Source organism: Panulirus ornatus, chromosome 9 (genome assembly GCF_036320965.1).
Source record: "Panulirus ornatus isolate Po-2019 chromosome 9, ASM3632096v1, whole genome shotgun sequence".
NCBI lineage: Eukaryota > Metazoa > Arthropoda > Malacostraca > Decapoda > Palinuridae > Panulirus > Panulirus ornatus.
In genome coordinates, this window is record NC_092232.1 from 48,742,482 (window position 1) to 48,760,430 (window position 17,949).

At 48.9% G+C, this 17,949-nt stretch overlaps 2 protein-coding genes across 6 annotated transcripts in view; one reads left to right on the forward strand and one right to left on the reverse strand.

Annotated features, from left to right (window-relative positions):
- Positions 1–17,949, forward strand: part of LOC139750403 (retinol dehydrogenase 12-like) — a 367,894-nt gene that overhangs the window by 53,087 nt on the left and 296,858 nt on the right. The gene's annotated exons all lie outside the window — the stretch shown is intronic.
- The window catches only part of LOC139750399 (uncharacterized), a 109,050-nt gene continuing 97,041 nt past the window's right edge, over positions 5,941–17,949 (reverse strand). For all 5 annotated transcript variants that reach the window (XM_071665148.1, XM_071665144.1, XM_071665145.1 and 2 more), the window contains 2 exons: positions 15,899–16,117; positions 5,941–11,233 (listed from right to left, as the gene is read on the reverse strand). In XM_071665148.1, the coding sequence (XP_071521249.1) occupies positions 11,198–11,233; positions 15,899–16,117 (255 nt within the window). In that variant the 3' untranslated portion in view covers positions 5,941–11,197. The remainder of the gene's footprint in view (positions 11,234–15,898; positions 16,118–17,949) is intronic.

Sequence of the window (17,949 nt, forward strand, 5' to 3'; positions counted from 1 at the left end):
TGAGTGGAGGTTATTATAACTGGGTATGACGTCCCGGAATTGTGAGTGGAGGTTATTATAACTGGGTATGAAGAAGAGGCTTAGTGAGATCATGTAATTAGACAACCGTGGTTCAGAGAGAAGTAAGATATGAGGAGAGGCACGAGACAGATGGTGTTCAACAGACGAGGGTGGGTGTTACTAAATCCTCCACGAATGTTGCTTAGTGAATGGTCCCTGCTTGTTACCCTCGCCACGTTCGGAAAGCATGAAGGAGGTCATCTCTGCGAAAACCCACTGGGGGGGTCTGTGTAAGACCCTATGTGGTCCCCTCCTGTAGTGATCCTTTTGCGCTCCCGCTCACAGGACGAACGCTGGGGTGCACAGTAGGCTTGCCGGGGACGACACTAGGGAAAAAATCAATCAGTCTGCAAGTCCAGAGTCAATTCCTCTCTCTCTCTCTCTCTCTCTCTCTCTCTCTCTCTCTCTCTCTCTCTCTCTCTCTCTCTCTCTCTCTCTCTCTCTCTCTCTCTCACGGATCATGGGCTACGGGTATGGACCGTGGCACCACTGCCCCCTTTCCTCTGACTTCCACAAGAGATCCTTGATGGATCGACTATGTTTTTTTTTGAGATCACACTCGCCTTTTTAAACATGCAGGAGGTGCATTTTTTGAGATCACACTCGCCTTTTTAAGCATGCAGGAGGTGCATTAAACCTCTCTTCTTCCTAAGTCAACCATACGTCATGACAGTCTCTGCCAGTCCATCGTAAATTCTATCTTCCCCCCAAACTCTGAGGGTTTTTATACTTAAGTGCGGCAACTCTTTCACATGTAAGGGGGCCTCGTTCACCCCTCCGTGTGGAGTACTGCTCGCATATCTGAGGTGGCTCCTGTTCAGGCCTCCCGCTTATAGTAATAGTATCAAAAGCCTTCCAGTTTGATGACTCTCCTTGTATTACCTATCTTGAATCGTTCCTTTCTGTCTACGGTGACGTTGCTACCCTCTCTCTCTCTCTCTCTTCTCGAGGTATTACTTCGGCCTCTGCTCTTAGAAGTCGGCAGGTGACCCAGCCATTAAAACCAGGCCCAGCTGCACACTCCTAGCTGCCGCTTCTTCGTAGTTTCCCTGTGGAGGTCAGCCACACGGAGATGGGCCGTTATGACACCGCCCTCTCTTTTTTTTTTTTTTCCACGCAAAGCGAAGCTGCGAAAATATTTCCCTCAAACACCCGAGGACCTATAATTAAACCCTAGAGCAGTTTTCGACACCCTGTATACCCACAGACCAATTAATGGCTCACCCCGTCTGTCCTGGTGCTTCCCGCTGACAGTACGGCATTCTCCAGTAGACCACACCACACCAATTTACTCCAGCCTGTGCATGCCTCTCGCCCTCCTGAATGTTCGGACCTCAGCACCCCCTTCCTTCCGTCCCGCTGACAGTACGGTATTCACCAATAGACCACACCACACCCATTTACTCCAGCCTGTGCATGCCTCTCACCCTCCTGAATGTCCGGACCTCAGCACCCCCTTCCTTCCGTCCCTCTTATCATCCAAGAGGAGGATGTTCGCGACTTCCTGCGAGAGCGAGATATCCTCCAGAACTCTTGACTGGGCTTTAGGGCGGGAAAATACAATAACACATTTGCTTGGCTTCCTCCTCCGTTCTCTGTGGAAAATAATACAGTAAGGGAGGACTTCCAGCCTCCCATTGCCTCTCTTCGTTACCTACAACACGCGGAAGATGCGTGAGCCGTTTTCTTTCTTCTTTATGTAGTGGGATATCTCCAGGGGTTCCTCCAGCTTCAAGGCAGCACTACAGTCAGGAGCCGGGAAAGGATGGACTCCTTTGGAGGGAGAAGATTCTTGATGAAATTAAACTCCGATGTTACCACCTCGCCTGGGACACGTCCACTACTTGACTGACTTGCCCTTTCGGTCAGGTCAGGGGCCAGACCACCATAGCCAAGTGGTCGTACCGTCGTGCTCAAAGGTCTTACCGTCGTAATCAAGGGTCGTACAGCCGTGCTTAAGGGTCGTACCGTTCGTGTTCAAGGGTCGTACAGCCGTGCTCAAGGGTCGCACCGTCGTGATCAGGGGTCGCACCGCCGTGCTCAAGGGTCGTAACGTTCGTGTTCAAGGGTCGTACCGTCGTGTTCAAGGGTCGTACCGCCGTGCTCAAGGGTCGTACCGTCGTGCTCAAGGGTCGTACCGTTCGTATTCAAGGGTTCAGAACATACTACGTGATGAAGGGTTGGAATTAGGTGGCTGTTTAAAGTAAGTGTGTGTGTGAGAGAGAGAGAGAGAGAGAGAGAGAGAGAGAGAGAGAGAGAGAGAGAGAGAGAGAGAGAGAGATGGTATACAGAGGTCCTGTATACCGAGGCCGGCGAGCGGGAGTCTACTCTGAGCGTATACAGGTTTACAGAAGATGGGTTTACCTTTGGTGTGGTAACGGGGTAAGGTGTAGTAAGGGAAGAAGGTCTTCAACACCCAAGAGAGAGAGAGAGAGAGTATACGAATAACGTCAGCAGACCTGGGTGTTCATGTCTTCCCCCCACGACACTGGAAAACCAGGCAGAGGGTAGGAACCATACCATTTGGATTCGCCTCCTTCGCCTCACCTGGACCAGCTGCGTGGGAACACTTGGTGAACGCGAAGCTGTGCTGCCTGCATTTTCGCTCCCATCTCCTCTCGTCCAGAACCCTGACCTGGTCGCCACATACTTCCAGGAAACCTTCCCTAAATCCTCTCCCAGATTCACCATCCCCCATTTCCCCCCTTACAAATCTCCTCCCCTCCCTCTTCTCTCCCTCCCTCCAGTCATCGATGGAGATATTCATAGTTTGGTCTCCGGCCGCCTGACCATGCGCACGCGCGTTACTTCAAGCCACAATCGCTTTTGACAACACCCTTTTCGTTTTCAGTTCAAGGTCGGTGGGTCAGAGGAGGGCTAAAAACACCCCCCTTCCCTTTTCCTTTTCCTTCCTTACACCTCACCTCCTCCCCTTCCACCTCCTCTTTGCTACTGCAGCAGGAGTAACAGCGAATATCAACATGATCGCGTCCTCTGCCCAGACTTCGAACACGGACGAGTCCCACAAGTTCCAATGATGAATCTCCAACAGTTGCTTGCCAGGCAGCCAGGGTTCTTAGCTCAGCCGATGATCTGCAAGAACTGGACATCTAAGTCTTACTTCCAGCCTCAGGAGGTGATGGTGTGGTACGGGGCGCCCCCTGTCCCGTGTGCGGTCACACCACGACGGAAGACTGGAATGTTCGTGCCAGAGAAACTTCGGAAAGACGTGGGGCCCCATTAGTCTGTGCTAATTCCTTAGTGTTGATTGGTTGATCTCATGCAGGCAGCCTGTCGACGGGGATGACGTCATGTGAAATGAGAGAGAGAGAGAGAGAGAGAGAGAGAGAGAGAGAGAGAGAGAGAGAGAGAGAGAGAGAGAGAGAGAGAGACGCTGCATGGCGATCATGGAAGCTTCTTAACAATTTGAGTTTATCGATTTTCTCGGGTTATTGACTTCCTCTCGCAGCCTCTTGTCATCTTGTACACTTACGGGTTGGGGGTGTAGATTTTAGCATGGGAGTTGTATCATGAAGGGATGGAGTGATGCTTCTAATCGTCAACCGTAAATTTAAGACATTAATGTATATCGGTGTATCTTAGAAGTCTTTGGGTAGAGTGGTGCCAAGAGCATATCTTACGTAACTATGAAGTTTTCTTAGGGTGTATTTACCTGTTTTTTACTCTTTTTTTTAAGACTGAAGTTTGTGTCTTGATTACTTGTGTACATGTCTTGGATCTGATGATGTGGACGTTGAACGTGACCCATTAAAGGGACTGGGAAAGGACTTAAGACAGTCATAACTGAGTTATGTAACTTGGGTTTATGTAATGGAGGTCGACTTTGCAATATGTCATTCGTCCTCGATTGACGAAGTCATAGCGTCTCACGAACCCACCTTACTGAACCAGGAGGAGTGTGCGAGTGTAAGAATTAATTACATACCATAACTTGGTAAATACCAGTAAATTATCGTCTTTAACATTGATAGTTAAAAATAGTAACATAGAAAATGTGTCTGATCGTGATAAAGAAAACGATTTTAGTTATTTATAATTAAAGGCATAACTCAACTCTATGGAGAATTTTTTATTTATATATTGTAATTCAGTGATATTCCATAGAAGCCCATCAGATTTCCAAATGCATATGTTATAATGACGACATCAGAAGCTGAAAGCAAAAAAAAAAAAATGATATACCATCTGCCAAAGAGGATATAAAGGGCTAGATTGTTATATTTTTTTTCTTAATTACGTCATTGTGACAATTCTGTGACGTCCAGGTCTTGGACTTGATCAATAAGGTTTGAGGTCTAACGCCACCTCCTCACACCCAGAGGTCGTCTCGTCTTGCAGACGGGTCGTAACGCTGTGTTCGTTGGTCGTACTATCGTGCCCAGAGATCGAAATGTTGTTATGGGTCAACAGTCAACAGTATTTTCGTCGACCTGTCTTGTCATTTTTCAAGACGGGTGACCAAAACTAAACATGATATTCAATACTCAAAGGTGGGGACGCACCAGTAAATTGTACAGAGTGAGGACTATTTTCATCAACTCGGAAGCCATACTGCTTCTGTGCACTGCTTACTTGGCTTCGAATCATTAGCTATTACCACATTTAGACCCTTTCCCACAGTTACCTTACTTAGCCCCACAGAATTCTTACTGTAGGTTACCCTATCGTTTTTTTTTTTTATTTTTTACTATGGATATGTAAACCTTTGCACTTACCGATATTAAAATCCATTTGCCACCTGTAAGCCCAGTCCATGGTTGAAGCTGTTCCGTTCGTGTTGTAGATATATTTCTCAGGTCAGTATGGTTCTGTGAGCTTTGATATTTTAAAACACAGTCCATCATGAATGTCGTTACTGTATGTGCGAAAGAAAAATGGCCCCAAAACTGATCCCAGTGGCACTCCACTTCTTACGTCGAACCATATTGAGGCTTTGACCATTCGTTACGGCCACTCGAGCAATTTGGAGTAGAGATGGTGGCTCATAGGTCACGTGAGAACGATTCATGTAAGAATGGATAGACAGCTGGGTTTCTGAAAGAATGAGAGGTATTAGGAGAGGGCACTACGAAGATGGCGTTCGGTAAAAGAAAGGCGAGAGAAAAGACGATGGAAGTTGGTGACGAATGGAGAAAGAACTCCGTTTCCTGGGGGTCACTAGTGCTTAGGTTCCTCAGCCTTCCCCTTCTCGTTGGTAACAGAGTCAGAAGGAATCCTTGAGTTTGATTGCGCTCCGCGACGCTGGGTATTGGGATCAAATACATATCAGATTCTACCGCGCCCTTGTTTAAAGTATTTCTGAAGGAGGAAGTAATCATAGAAAACGTGTGAAGACAGGAGGAGGAGGTACTAGGATAGGTGTAGGGTAGCGATGTTAAGCGTCGCCTCGTAGGTTAGGTTTAATGATGCAGCAAGTAAGACCAGTGATCCTGGCACGGAAGGTATGAGATGACTCTGGGCATCACTGACTCGACACTCCTGTGTCAGAAGGGGTTGTACGTACGTGGGAGGCTGCTGCCTACAGCCGACTGATGCAGAGGGTGTAAGATGGTTCCTGGCCATCACTCCAGCTCTCCTAAATCAGGAGGGTAGTGCTTCCCTCGGGGGCTGCAGCTGCCTACAGCCTACCGACGCAGAGGGTGTGAGATCCGGGTACCTTTTTCAACACCTCTGAGTTCGAAGGGCGTTATACCTCTGTGTATGCTAACTGTTTATATTCATATATTACACAAGCCAAGGTATTACATTGGTGTGGTCATATTTACTTCAGTGACTGGATTGTCTCCGTGCTAATGGGCAGTGCGTGTATGCGTCTTATGGAAGCTGAAGAGTGAGGAAATGAAAGAAAAAAAAGGGAAAATTAATTCAATATATTTTATTAAATAATTTGCAGTGAAAGAGAGGCACGGGTTCAGCTGCAAGCGTATATTAACACCACAAAACACATCAGGACATCACAGTACGAGTGCCCGGGCACTTAGTGAGCAATAGTAGGATTATTTATGAAAGCGAGAACAGCAAGATACAAGAGTTGCCCCTCCCATGTGGACCCCAGCGAGTGACACACAACCTTAGTACAACCAGCAGCAGCGGGTGCTGCTCCCTCATACCACCTGCCAGACACTCACCCTGCAGCCTCACCTCCTCCTCCTTCTTACGGACACCTTCTTGCTCCCTCCCACCCTCCTTGACATTCGGCACCTCCACCCACCCACCCACCGAACTCCGCCTCTCAACACCCATTCTGCCTAACCTTCTCGCTACCTAGATTCCCTCCCACCCTGACGCCCTCCGTACCTGTCAGTCGTCTCATTACGCCCACTCCCTCTCTTGCCTCTCCTCGTATACATCCACCTTCTCATTTATCGATATTTTCAGCATGTCAACCCTCCTGCTTGTCCACCCGTTGTACCCTGCACCTGGCACCCGTCGACCTTGTTACCCGTCGGTTCCTGTGACGTATCCTCCCCCACACTTACGTGCGCCCCTTCTCTCAAGGGAACAGCTCATGTGTCCATGACTCGACTTGACAGGGTGAGATCATCTGTTGCTTGGCTATACATTCATCCCCTCCTCCTCATCAGTAGGGCCGACCCTGCCTCACCGGAGGCTGGGGCTGCCCTGTGTTGAGCTCATGAGAATCATTACCTACCTCACCAGGTTCAGGGCTGGCTGCCCACCTGCCTTGCCTCCTGGTTAGGGAAGGGCACATGGGAGAAACTACACGCATCCCTCACGGCCAACAACTGAAGCGTTATTATACATTATTGCTACTCAACTTACGATGTACAGGACGACTGCTGAGAGCGAGACAGAGAGAGAAAGAAAGAGGGACAGACTCGGGCGACATGCGTAAGTCAAGGTCAGTAGCAAGTCACTGTCTCCCTCTTTCTTTCTCTCTCTCTCTCTGGCAGATATTGCTGCACCATGTTACCTACGAGGTGTCGCCCGCCTGGTCTTGTTGACACCCTGGACAGCTGAATGAGAGAATCACACTTATCGTTGAGCCATACGGGCCTGGCTGGCAGGAACATAACGAGAAACCCCCCGTGGAGTGTCCAGGGGAGGGCGGAGGCGCGCGCCCCGCGCCCCCTCTCGCGTCATGACAACAGACCGTCACTACAGTACCTAACACGATACAGGAAGCACCTTATTTTCTATGTGACTAGCTCAAACCCCCCTGGGCACTGGGAAACCTCCTTCATCATGCCCAAGGATTATTGCCCTAGTGGTAAATATTCTGTACAAAACACTGATCGAAGAAGAGAAGGGGGAAAGAAAAAAAAAAAAGGACTGATTTATGATTATCATATAAAGAATATAAACATCTCGCCTTTTATGAAGTATCAAAATTTATATAAGTATACCAAATGGCGTATGAAGTCTGCATGAGGGGACTGGATGATGATAAGAATATATGACAATTTGAGAATGAGTGATTTGAAATGTTCATTACGATCTCCTCCTCCTCCTCCTCCTCCTACCCCGCTCAGAACTACCTTCACAGCTGCCTAATATCACGTTTATTATTATCATTATTATTATTATTATTATTATTATTATTATTATTATTATTATTATTATTTTTTTTTACATTGAATATTACAAAGGTTCAAAACCCTTCAGGGGAACATCTTGCTACCTACAACGACTCTACTGACGAAGGTGATGTATGTACACGTCTGTCCTTCGTGATCATGTCACCCTCACCAGCACGGTGAAGGTGGCCCCTAGACCACATCGAGGCCCCAGGGTGTTCCTCAGAAGCCCCCGAGCTCGGCCCTTGGTAAAGGGCCCCCCACAGTACACAACCCTTGAGTACGATGGGTCTGGCCTTTTGGACATGAGGCCTTCGCAAAGGGTCGGGTCCGAGGCTGGAGGTACCTCCCACCCAAGGGCCGCATCGTCGTGCTCAAGAAGGGGAGGGGGTCTGTCTGGATCGGTGGCTGATGCACTGCCTCAAGCGCCTATGAGCGGGCGACGTGCTTGTTGACGTCCAGCTTGTGAATGCGTCGTGATGACATCACTCTAGGCCGTGATGTCATGCAGGACGACCCACCCCCTGTCATGCGATGATGCCCTCGCCCGCATGAGGTGGCGGTGTTCTCACGACGGCCTGACCTCCGTTGAGCTGGTGGTGGTATGTAAGGCAGTGGAGCGTGATATTTGCCGGCGGGATGAAGAAAAAAGAGTGGTACGCTCTTGGCTGAGCACCAGCAGGCACGAGAGTAGCCAGGGGGCGCTGGATGTGGCATGTTTCGCTGGAAGGTCTCCATCATGACCCAGGAACCAGGAGATGCTGGATGAGGTACGTCTGGCTGGAAGGTCTCCATCATGACCCAGGAACCAGGGGGCGCTGGATGAGGCACGTCTGGCTGGAAGGTCTCCATTAGGAACCTGGACGTGCTGGATGAGGCACGTCTGGCTGGAAGGTCTCCATTAGGAACCAGGAAATGCTGGATGAGGCACGTCTGGCTGGAAGGTCTCCATCATGACCCAGGAACCAGGAGGTGCTGGATGAGGCACGTCTGCCTGGAAGGTCTCCATCATGACCCAGGAACCAGGAGGTGCTGGATGAGGCACGTCTGGCTGGAAGGTCTCCATCATGACCCAGGAATCTGGAGGCGCTGGATGAGGCACGTCTGGCTGGAAGGTCTCCTTCAGGAACCAGGAGGTGCTGGATGAGGCACGTCTGCCTGGAAGGTCTCCATCATGAGGCGCTGGATGAGGCACGTCTGGCTGGAAGGTCTCCTTCAGGAACCTGGAGGTGCTGGATGAGGCACGTCTGGCTGGAAGGTCTCCTTCAGGAACCTGGAGGTGCTGGATGAGGCACGTCTGGCTGGAAGGTCTCCTTCAGGAACCTGGAGGTGCTGGATGAGGTACGTCTGGCTAGTGGAGGTAAGCTAGTGTGGCACCCCGACAGCAGTGCAAGACTTCCAGTGCTCACCAGTGCCACTAACGGTGAAGCACTGCCTGCCTGACTGCCTCGCAACCTCTCGCCTCTCTCGTCTCATCCGCTGGCGATAGACACCCCTGATCACACACACCCGCAGCCTAGCAGATGAGGAGCACGCAGGCTTCCTGCTCTGAGTGACCTCAATCCGTTTAATGTATGATTTCAAATACACAGTCCGGACATATAGTACAACCATCTCCCAGCCAAAACCCTTAACACTAAATCTGATTTAATATATATATATATATATATATATATATATATATATATATATATATATATATATATATATATATATATATATATATATATATATATATTATACACACGTGTTTTTTTGGAAGGCAGCCACATAGTTTCAGTCAAACACATGGTCACACACGAGGAATTGCTGAAGGCTTTGGCGTGTGAAGAAAGCACACACGGTGTGTGACAGGATGGGCGCTTGTGGGAGGAGTGAGGCACACACACACACACTGGCCAGATCATCTCCCTGCCCCGTGTGTGTGTGTGTAGAACATAGGGGGCGTTATGCTTGCTGGCTGGGGTCAGGTCAGGAGGTAGTAATGGCGATGCGTGTAAGTGTCTTACATGGCCCACGATCATGAGGCTGCTTGTAAAGCAACGCCTGGGGAGTCTTCTCTCTGTAGCCCTTGCCCTGGGTCCTCCTGTGCACCCTGGCTTGTAGATTTTCGTATAGACTGAGCCCCATACTTCTCTACATGTACCCCTGTGTTCTAACCATAGGCCTGGCTTATGCGTCTCTCGTAGACGTAATCCTCAGTTGTGGCTACACCCTTCGGTGTAGATTTGCACTGTAGTGTTGATGAAGGCCTGCCTTACTACACCTCCGTCGTAGATCTTCTCTCCTCCTGTGCTTGGCTTGTAGATCTGCCGTGTAGTCTTTTTTTTTTGTAGATCTGTCCTCTGGTCCTCTTGTTGCGGGCCTTCCCCATGCCCTTCTTGTAGTCATGACCTTTAATCCTCTAGTAGACCTGTACCGTAGTTCTGCTGTAGGTCTTCCCTGTAGCTGAACGTTAGGCCTGTCCTGTAGTTCTGCTGTAGGCCTGTCCTGTAGTTCTACTGTAGACCTGTCCTGTAGTTCTGCTGTAGGCCTGTCCTGTAGCTGAACTTTAGGCCTGTCCTGTAGTTCTGCTGTAGGCCTGTCCTGTAGTTCTACTGTAGACCTGTCCTGTAGTTCTGCTGTAGGCCTGTCCTGTAGTTCTGCTGCAGACCTGCCCTGTAGTTCTGCCATAAGTCTGACTCTATAAGTTCTTGGTTTAGTCGTCTCCTCCGTCTTCAGGCGAGCTGCATGGAGGAGGGATGTGGGGGAGGAGTGTGACTGTACAGGTTGCAGGGGGAGGGAGAGTGTGGTCACACGGTTGCAGAGGGAGGAGAAAGGGAGGAGTTTGGTTGCAAGGGTTGTAGAGGTAGGGGATAGCGGGTGTGTACTCACACAAGTTGTAGGTAGGATGGAAGAGGGGTGTGTGTTTACACAGGTGGTTTCAGGGGGGGAAGGTGAGGGGAGGGTTGTGGCGACACGGGTTGTTTCAGGGGGAGGTGAGGGGAGGGAGTTGTGGTTACGCAGGTTGCAAGGGGAAGAGGAAGGGAGAGGTTTTGCGAACCGGGTTGGAGGTGGGAGGGAAGTGGGAGGGATGTCGCTACACAAGTTGCATGGGGAGGAGGAGGAGGAGGTTGTGGTCACACAGGTTGTAGGGGAGAGGGAGGGTGGGATGTGGCTACACAGGCTACAAGAGGAGGGGAGAGGTATGGCCACACACTCTGCATAGGAGAGGCAGGAGTATTGAGTATGGCCACACAGGAGGAGGAGGGTAGAGGCAGGAGTATGAGTCTGGCCACACAGGAGGAGGAGGAAGGTAGAGGCAAGAGTATGAGTCTGGCCACACAGGAGGAGGAGGAAGGTAGAGGCAGGAGTGTGAGTGTAGCCACACAGGAGGAGGAGGAAGGTAGAGGCAGGAGTGTGAGTGTGGCCACACAGGAGGAGGAGGAAGGTAGAGGCAGGAGTGTGAGTGTAGCCACACAGGAGGAGGAGGAAGGTAGAGGCAGGAGTGTGAGTGTAGCCACACAGACTACGGGTGTTGGTAGTGGCTGGCTGCGATGGCTGACTTCACGCCTCAGACCCTCCCTCCAGGTGGGCCGCTAGTCTGTCAGTTCGATCTTGATGACCCTCTCTTTCTGTGGAGGGAAGAGGAGACAGGTGTTAGTGGCACCAGCACCGGGCCCCCACCCCCTCCTGCTGTGGCACCAGCAGGAGCCCCGTCACCTGGGTCGTGTTCTCAACACCGCCCCGCACTCAGTAGCACTCGACATGATGGAGGGAACATTTTGATCTTTATTTCACTGCATTTGAGAATGACACTGTTACTGTAGGAGTGATGCTGTGGCAAAGACATTGGTTGATTCAGCTGTCTAAGTGTTACTCTCTCTCTCTCTCTCTCTCTCTCTCTCTCTCTCTCTCTCTCTCTCTCTCTCTCTCTCTCTCTCTCTCTCTCTCTCTCTCTCTCTCTCTCTCCCTATAAAACACACAAGGAATCGTCTGACTCAAAGATTATAACGACACAGTGGACATTCTCGTCGTATAACCTGAGGACATGGTGTATCGTCTGTTTTCTACATTGGTTTGCAAATAAGGGATTTAAGATGGGTCACATCATCACTGGGGATTTGGAAGGTGGCTGAGGAGGGCGGGAGTGGGGGGGGGGGGCCTAGAAATCCGTCCCCTCCTTTATTATCACTTTCCAAAACTCGGAACTTAGGAAGGAGCGAAGAGAGGCTCTTTTTTCTCCCTCGAAGTGGCGTAGGTTTCTTCCCTGATAGTACCTTGCGCCTCATTCGGTAACAGGGATGTGTGAGATCCTTTGCAGGGCCGGGAGGTCCCTGAGCGACGCTGTACTCTCATCGTCCGTACAGCCTCGTCGAAGGTAGCGTCCCTGTGGCGTTGGTACCGCTTGCGGAGGCGGAGTCCGGGAACACACACACACACCCACACACCCACATACAACCCACCCACCCACACACACACCTACAAACACACCCACACACACACACACACACACTCACACCCACCCACACCCACACACACATATCCACACACCCACAAGTTCCACTCTCTCCTGACGATGATGATGATCACCACCACCTCCTCCGTCATGTAGTCATGTGGGCGTCACCACCTCCTCCGTCATGTAGTCATGTGGGCGTCACCACCTCCTCCGTCATGTAGTCATGTGGGCGTCACCACCTCCTCCGTCATGTAGTCATGTGGGCGTCACCACCTCCTCCGTCATGTAGTCATGTGGGCGTCACCACCTCCTCCGTCATGTAGTCATGTGGGCGTCACCACCTCCTCCGTCATGTAGTCATGTGGGCGTCACCACCTCCTCCGTCATGTAGTCATGTGGGCGTCACCACCTCCTCCGTCATGTAGTCATGTGGGCATCATTCGTCACCTCATCTCACCTCTCCCGCTCTTTCCCTGGTGGCACGTAGCTGCTGCTGCTCCTCCTCCTCCTCCTCACCACACACACACACACACACAGGACAACATTCCCCCTTCCCCTTCCTCCCTCCGTCAGGTGCTACACATCCAAGCCACCTTATCTACCCTCAGGCAGGCCTCCACCAACATTTCGGCCAGCCACGAAGACATTCAACACTTCTTAGATAGTGTACTACACCTCAGCCACATCCATCCTCCCCTCCTCCCTGAACTACCGTACTCTTCCTCTGGCCTTGGTGTACGAGCCTGGTTATAGAACCTCTCCTCACCTCACGTCTCCCAACACTTCCTCCCTCCACCTCATAGATATTCCCACCTCTCCCCCACATTCCACCATTCCACCACTCCTTCCCACCGTCACTCATCCCACTCCACTATGATTTCGCACCCGACGTCTCTGGTTTCAACTGAGTCTAGGGGTTCACTGTAGCGTTCATGGTGTATCTGGTGCATGAGGCCAAAACTCCCATATAAATCCTTCCTCTTCCCGACCTTACCCATAGTCCTCCTTGCATCAAAATATCGGCTTTATAGACACACACACACACACACACACACACACACACACACACACACACTCACACACATACACACACACACCCTTCGATCCACATTGTGCATTACCATACCTCATGTCATCTTCATACAGTCCTCTGACTCACCACTCAGTTGCACCAGTCCTCATCTCCTCCTGGGTGTGCCACATCCACCCCCTCCGTGCGTCCACAGTACAGCAGGGTCCTCCCTCCACCTGACGCTTTATTCAAGTCCACTGGTCTCTCACGCGGACTGTAGGACATCAGGTAGCCGTGCACCAGCTCACCTCTCCTGGACCCCACACCCTCGTCTCCCGTGACCTGGGTAAACCCGACGACGAAACACTGGACCGTACACACACACACACACACACACACACACACACACACACACACACACACACACACACACACATACCCCATCTCCTGTGGTACGTGTTCAATCACTTTGATCCCAGGTACTGCGCTGGCTCTCTCTCTCTCTCTCTCTCTCTCTCTCTCTCTCTCTCTCTCTCTCTCTCTCTCTCTCTCTCTCTCTCTCTTTCCCTCCCTCCCTTCAGAGACTTCATTCCTCTTCCTTTTCATGGCAACACACAAGTTCTTCACTTAATTCTATCACTGTTTCCCCCCCCCCCTCTTCCTCCTCCTCTTTCTCCTCTCATTCTTTTGACTCGTTTTTCAATAATGGCTTCAGGTAAATGTATGAATGATCCTTAGAATGTCTTCCTCTTTTGTTTCGTCGTCTTTGTCATGTTCCATTTCACCGTTCCTTCGTCTCGCGTGTTCGTGTGTTCCATTCTGCTTGTCGTCTTTCAATGTCTGCTCAGTGGTCCGTTCGTCTTGCATCAACACGGCTGCTACAGTGGCGCCACCAGCTGCACTTCTTCCCTCCGTCACGCCATCTCGCTTCATTCCGAAGCATCTCTTCCTTTTGTCTCTCACAGTTCCTTCCTTGTATTTCTCACAGTTCCTTCCTTATATCTCTTCCCTTATCTCTCACAGTTCCTTCCTTATATCTCTTCCCTTATCTCTCACAGTTCCTTCCTTATATTTCTCCCCTTGTCTCTCACAGTTCCTTCCTTATATCTCTCCCCTTTTCTCTCTCAGTTCCTTCCTTGTATCTCTTCACTTATCTCTCACAGTCCCTTCCTTATATCTCTTCCCTTATCTCTCACAGTTCCTTCCTTATATCTCTTCTCTTATCTCTCACAGTTCCTTCTTTATATCTCTTCCCTTGTCTCTCACAGTTCCTTCCTAATATCTCTCCTCTTGTCTCTCACAGTTCCTTCTTGATATCTCTCCCCTTATCTCTCACAGTCCCTTCCTTATATCTCTTCCCTTATCTCTCACAGTTCCTACCTTATATCTCTTCCCTTGTCTCTCACAGTTCCTTCTTGATATCTCTCCCCTTATCTCTCACAGTTCCTTCCTTATATCTCTTCCCTTATCTCTCACAGTTCCTTCTTTATATCTCTTCCCTTGTCTCTCACAGTTCCTTCCTAATATCTCTCCTCTTGTCTCTCACAGTTCCTTCTTGATATCTCTCCCCTTATCTCTCACAGTCCCTTCCTTATATCTCTTCCCTTATCTCTCACAGTTCCTACCTTATATCTCTTCCCTTACCTCTCACAGTTCCTTCCTTGTATCTCTTCCCTTATCTCTCACAGTTCCTACCTTATATCTCTTCCCTTGTCTCTCACAGTTCCTTCCTTATATCTCTTCCCTTATCTCTCACAGTTCCTTCTTTATATCTCTTCCCTTGTCTCTCACAGTTCCTTCCTAATATCTCTCCTCTTGTCTCTCACAGTTCCTTCTTGATATCTCTCCCCTTATCTCTCACAGTCCCTTCCTTATATCTCTTCCCTTATCTCTCACAGTTCCTACCTTATATCTCTTCCCTTACCTCTCACAGTTCCTTCCTTGTATCTCTTCCCTTATCTCTCACAGTTCCTACCTTATATCTCTTCCCTTGTCTCTCACAGCTCCTTCCTTATATCTCTTCCCTTGTCTCTCACAGTTCCTTCCTAATATCTCTCCTCTTGTCTCTCACAGTTCCTTCCTTATATCTCTTCCCTTACCTCTCACAGTTCCTTCCTTGTATCTCTTCCCTTGTCTCTCACAGTTCCTTCCTAATATCTCTCCTCTTGTCTCTCACAGTTCCTTCCTTATATCTCTTCCCTTACCTCTCACAGTTCCTTCCTTGTATCTCTTCCCTTGTCTCTCACAGTTCCTTCCTAATATCTCTCCTCTTGTCTCTCACAGTTCCTTCTTGATATCTCTCCCCTTGTCTCTCACAGTTCCTTCTTGATATCTCTCCCCTTGTCTCTCACAGTTCCTTCTTGATATCTCTCCCCTTGTCTCTCACAGTTCCTTCTTGATATCTCTCCTCTTGTCTCTCACAGTCCCTTTCTTATATCTCTCCCCTTATCTCTCACAGTTCCTTCCTTATATCTCTTCCCTTACCTCTCACAGTTCCTTCCTAATATCTCACAGTTCCTTCCTTATATCTCTCCCGTTATCTCTCACAGTCCCTTTCTCATATCACTAACATCATCATAAGGTGAGGGCGTTTTCCCCATGTCGGTCACCTGCTTATACACCCCCACACTCACAGTGCCCCACACACACACACACAGAGCCTCACACTCACATCATCTCGACATGGTGTCCTCACCTCGTCAACTCATAACATCCTGCTCCTCATACCATCCATATTGCTCACATCCTGACTCACACACACACACACACACACACACACACACACACACACACACACACCTCCCTAACACATTGAGAAAAACTGACCTTTTTCGGGACATAGACGGTGAGGATGCCATCTTTCGAGAGCGCCGAGTCAATCTCTTCCTCGCGGGTGTTGTGTGGTATGTGGAAGTTCCTGTGGAAGGTCCTGGTGGTGGTGTTGCCCCGCTGGGTCGTCTCCACCCGGCCCTTGACCGTCAGGTGCTTGTCGTCCTGCAGCACCTCGATCTCCCCCGGCACGTACTCCTCCACGTCCATCACCAGCTGGAACACAGGCAACGCTTTATACCGCGAGTCCTCCTCCTCCCTCCCCGTCTAGCACTTTGAAAATCATAACAAAACAGTGACATGTATGTAGTAATGGATCTTGAAAAGCATAGCAAAACAGTGACATGTATATAGTAATGGATCTTGAAAAGCATAACAAAACAGTGACATGTATATAGTAATGGATCTTGAAAATCATAACAAAACAGTGACATGTATGTAGTAATGGATCTTGAAAATCATAACAAAACAGTGACATGTATGTAGTAATGGATCTTGAAAAGCATAGCAAAACAGTGACATGTATATAGTAATGGATCTTGAAAAGCATAACAAAACAGTGACATGTATATAGTAATGGATCTTGAAAATCATAACAAAACAGTGACATGTATGTAGTAATGGATCTTGAAAATCATAACAAAACAATGACATGTATATAGTAATGGATCTTGAAAAGCATAACAAAACAGTGACATGTATATAGTAATGGATCTTGAAAATCATAACAAAACAGTGACATGTATGTAGTAATGGATCTTGAAAAGCATAACAAAACAGTGACATGTATATAGTAATGGATCTTGAAAAGCATAAGAAAACAGTGACATGTATATAGTAATGGATCTTGAAAAGCATAACAAAACAGTGACATGTATATAGTAATGGATCTTGAAAAGGATAACAAAACAGTGACATGTATGTAGTAATGGATCTTGAAAAGCATAAGAAAACAGTGACATGTATGTAGTAATGGATCTTGTAGTATATCACACATACTGCGCGTGAGTTACTGATGTGAGCAGACTCGCTGGGAAAGATAAACAAAAAAGCTCCAAGCTTTAGCTTGAAACACAGTGGAAAGCTTGGAGCGTCTGTGATCTATCTCTCCGAGTTAACGCCTCTAGTAATAGAGACATAGATAGATGGGTTTGCAATCACAGATGATTTTATTTCAGCTAAATCACATGTAGTTCCAATTCCGCCTACGTCTGTTGCTCATTTATCTCTGACGTAGTTCCACCTACGGTTATCGCTCATCTATCTCTGACGTAGTTCCACCTACGGTTATTGCTCTCATCTATCTCTGACGTAGTTCCACCTATGGTTATTGCTCTCATCTGTCTCTGGCGTAGTTCCACCTACGGTTATTGCTCATCTCTCTCTGACGTAGTTCCACCTACGGTTATTGCCCATCTATCTCTGGCGTAGTTGTTACCCAGCAACAGTACCAGTGCCGGGTGTTGCCGTCCCTCACACCAGAGAAGGTGAGGGGCCTGGGCATGGGCGTCCGTCAGGCGCGGCGCGGACCCGCCCTTGCTGGAGCGGCGTTTGGCCCTCCCACCGATATACCATGTCTTCCAGAGCAAAACAAACGAGTCTCGCTGAAACTCCTCTATACACACACACACACACACAGGCACACACAGATGGCCAAGGCATTCCAATAGCCTCTGGAGGGATATATAAACGTAAAGGTCTTGGCAGAGAGAACTGTGGCCGAGCCACAACAGAGACTATACCAAACATTCACGTCCAGATGTTTCTCCACCCAACAGACCACGAGCAATGACAAGAAACTTACTAGAAGAAACTGAACTGTAATTTGCGAGACAGAAAATGTTCCAGGTTATCCATCTTTGTAATTCCTCGAGCGCTTTTCAGCTATGAAGAGCACATTCCCCTGTCTTGTCCATATCGAATGAAAGGAATGTAATGTTAAAAAAAAGGGATGAAGAAATGGATCAGGGCTTCCCAGGCATTTGTAGAGTATTAGATGTAGTAAGATTATTGGAAGATGGAAGGTTTGCAGAAGGAGGAGTGTTTCA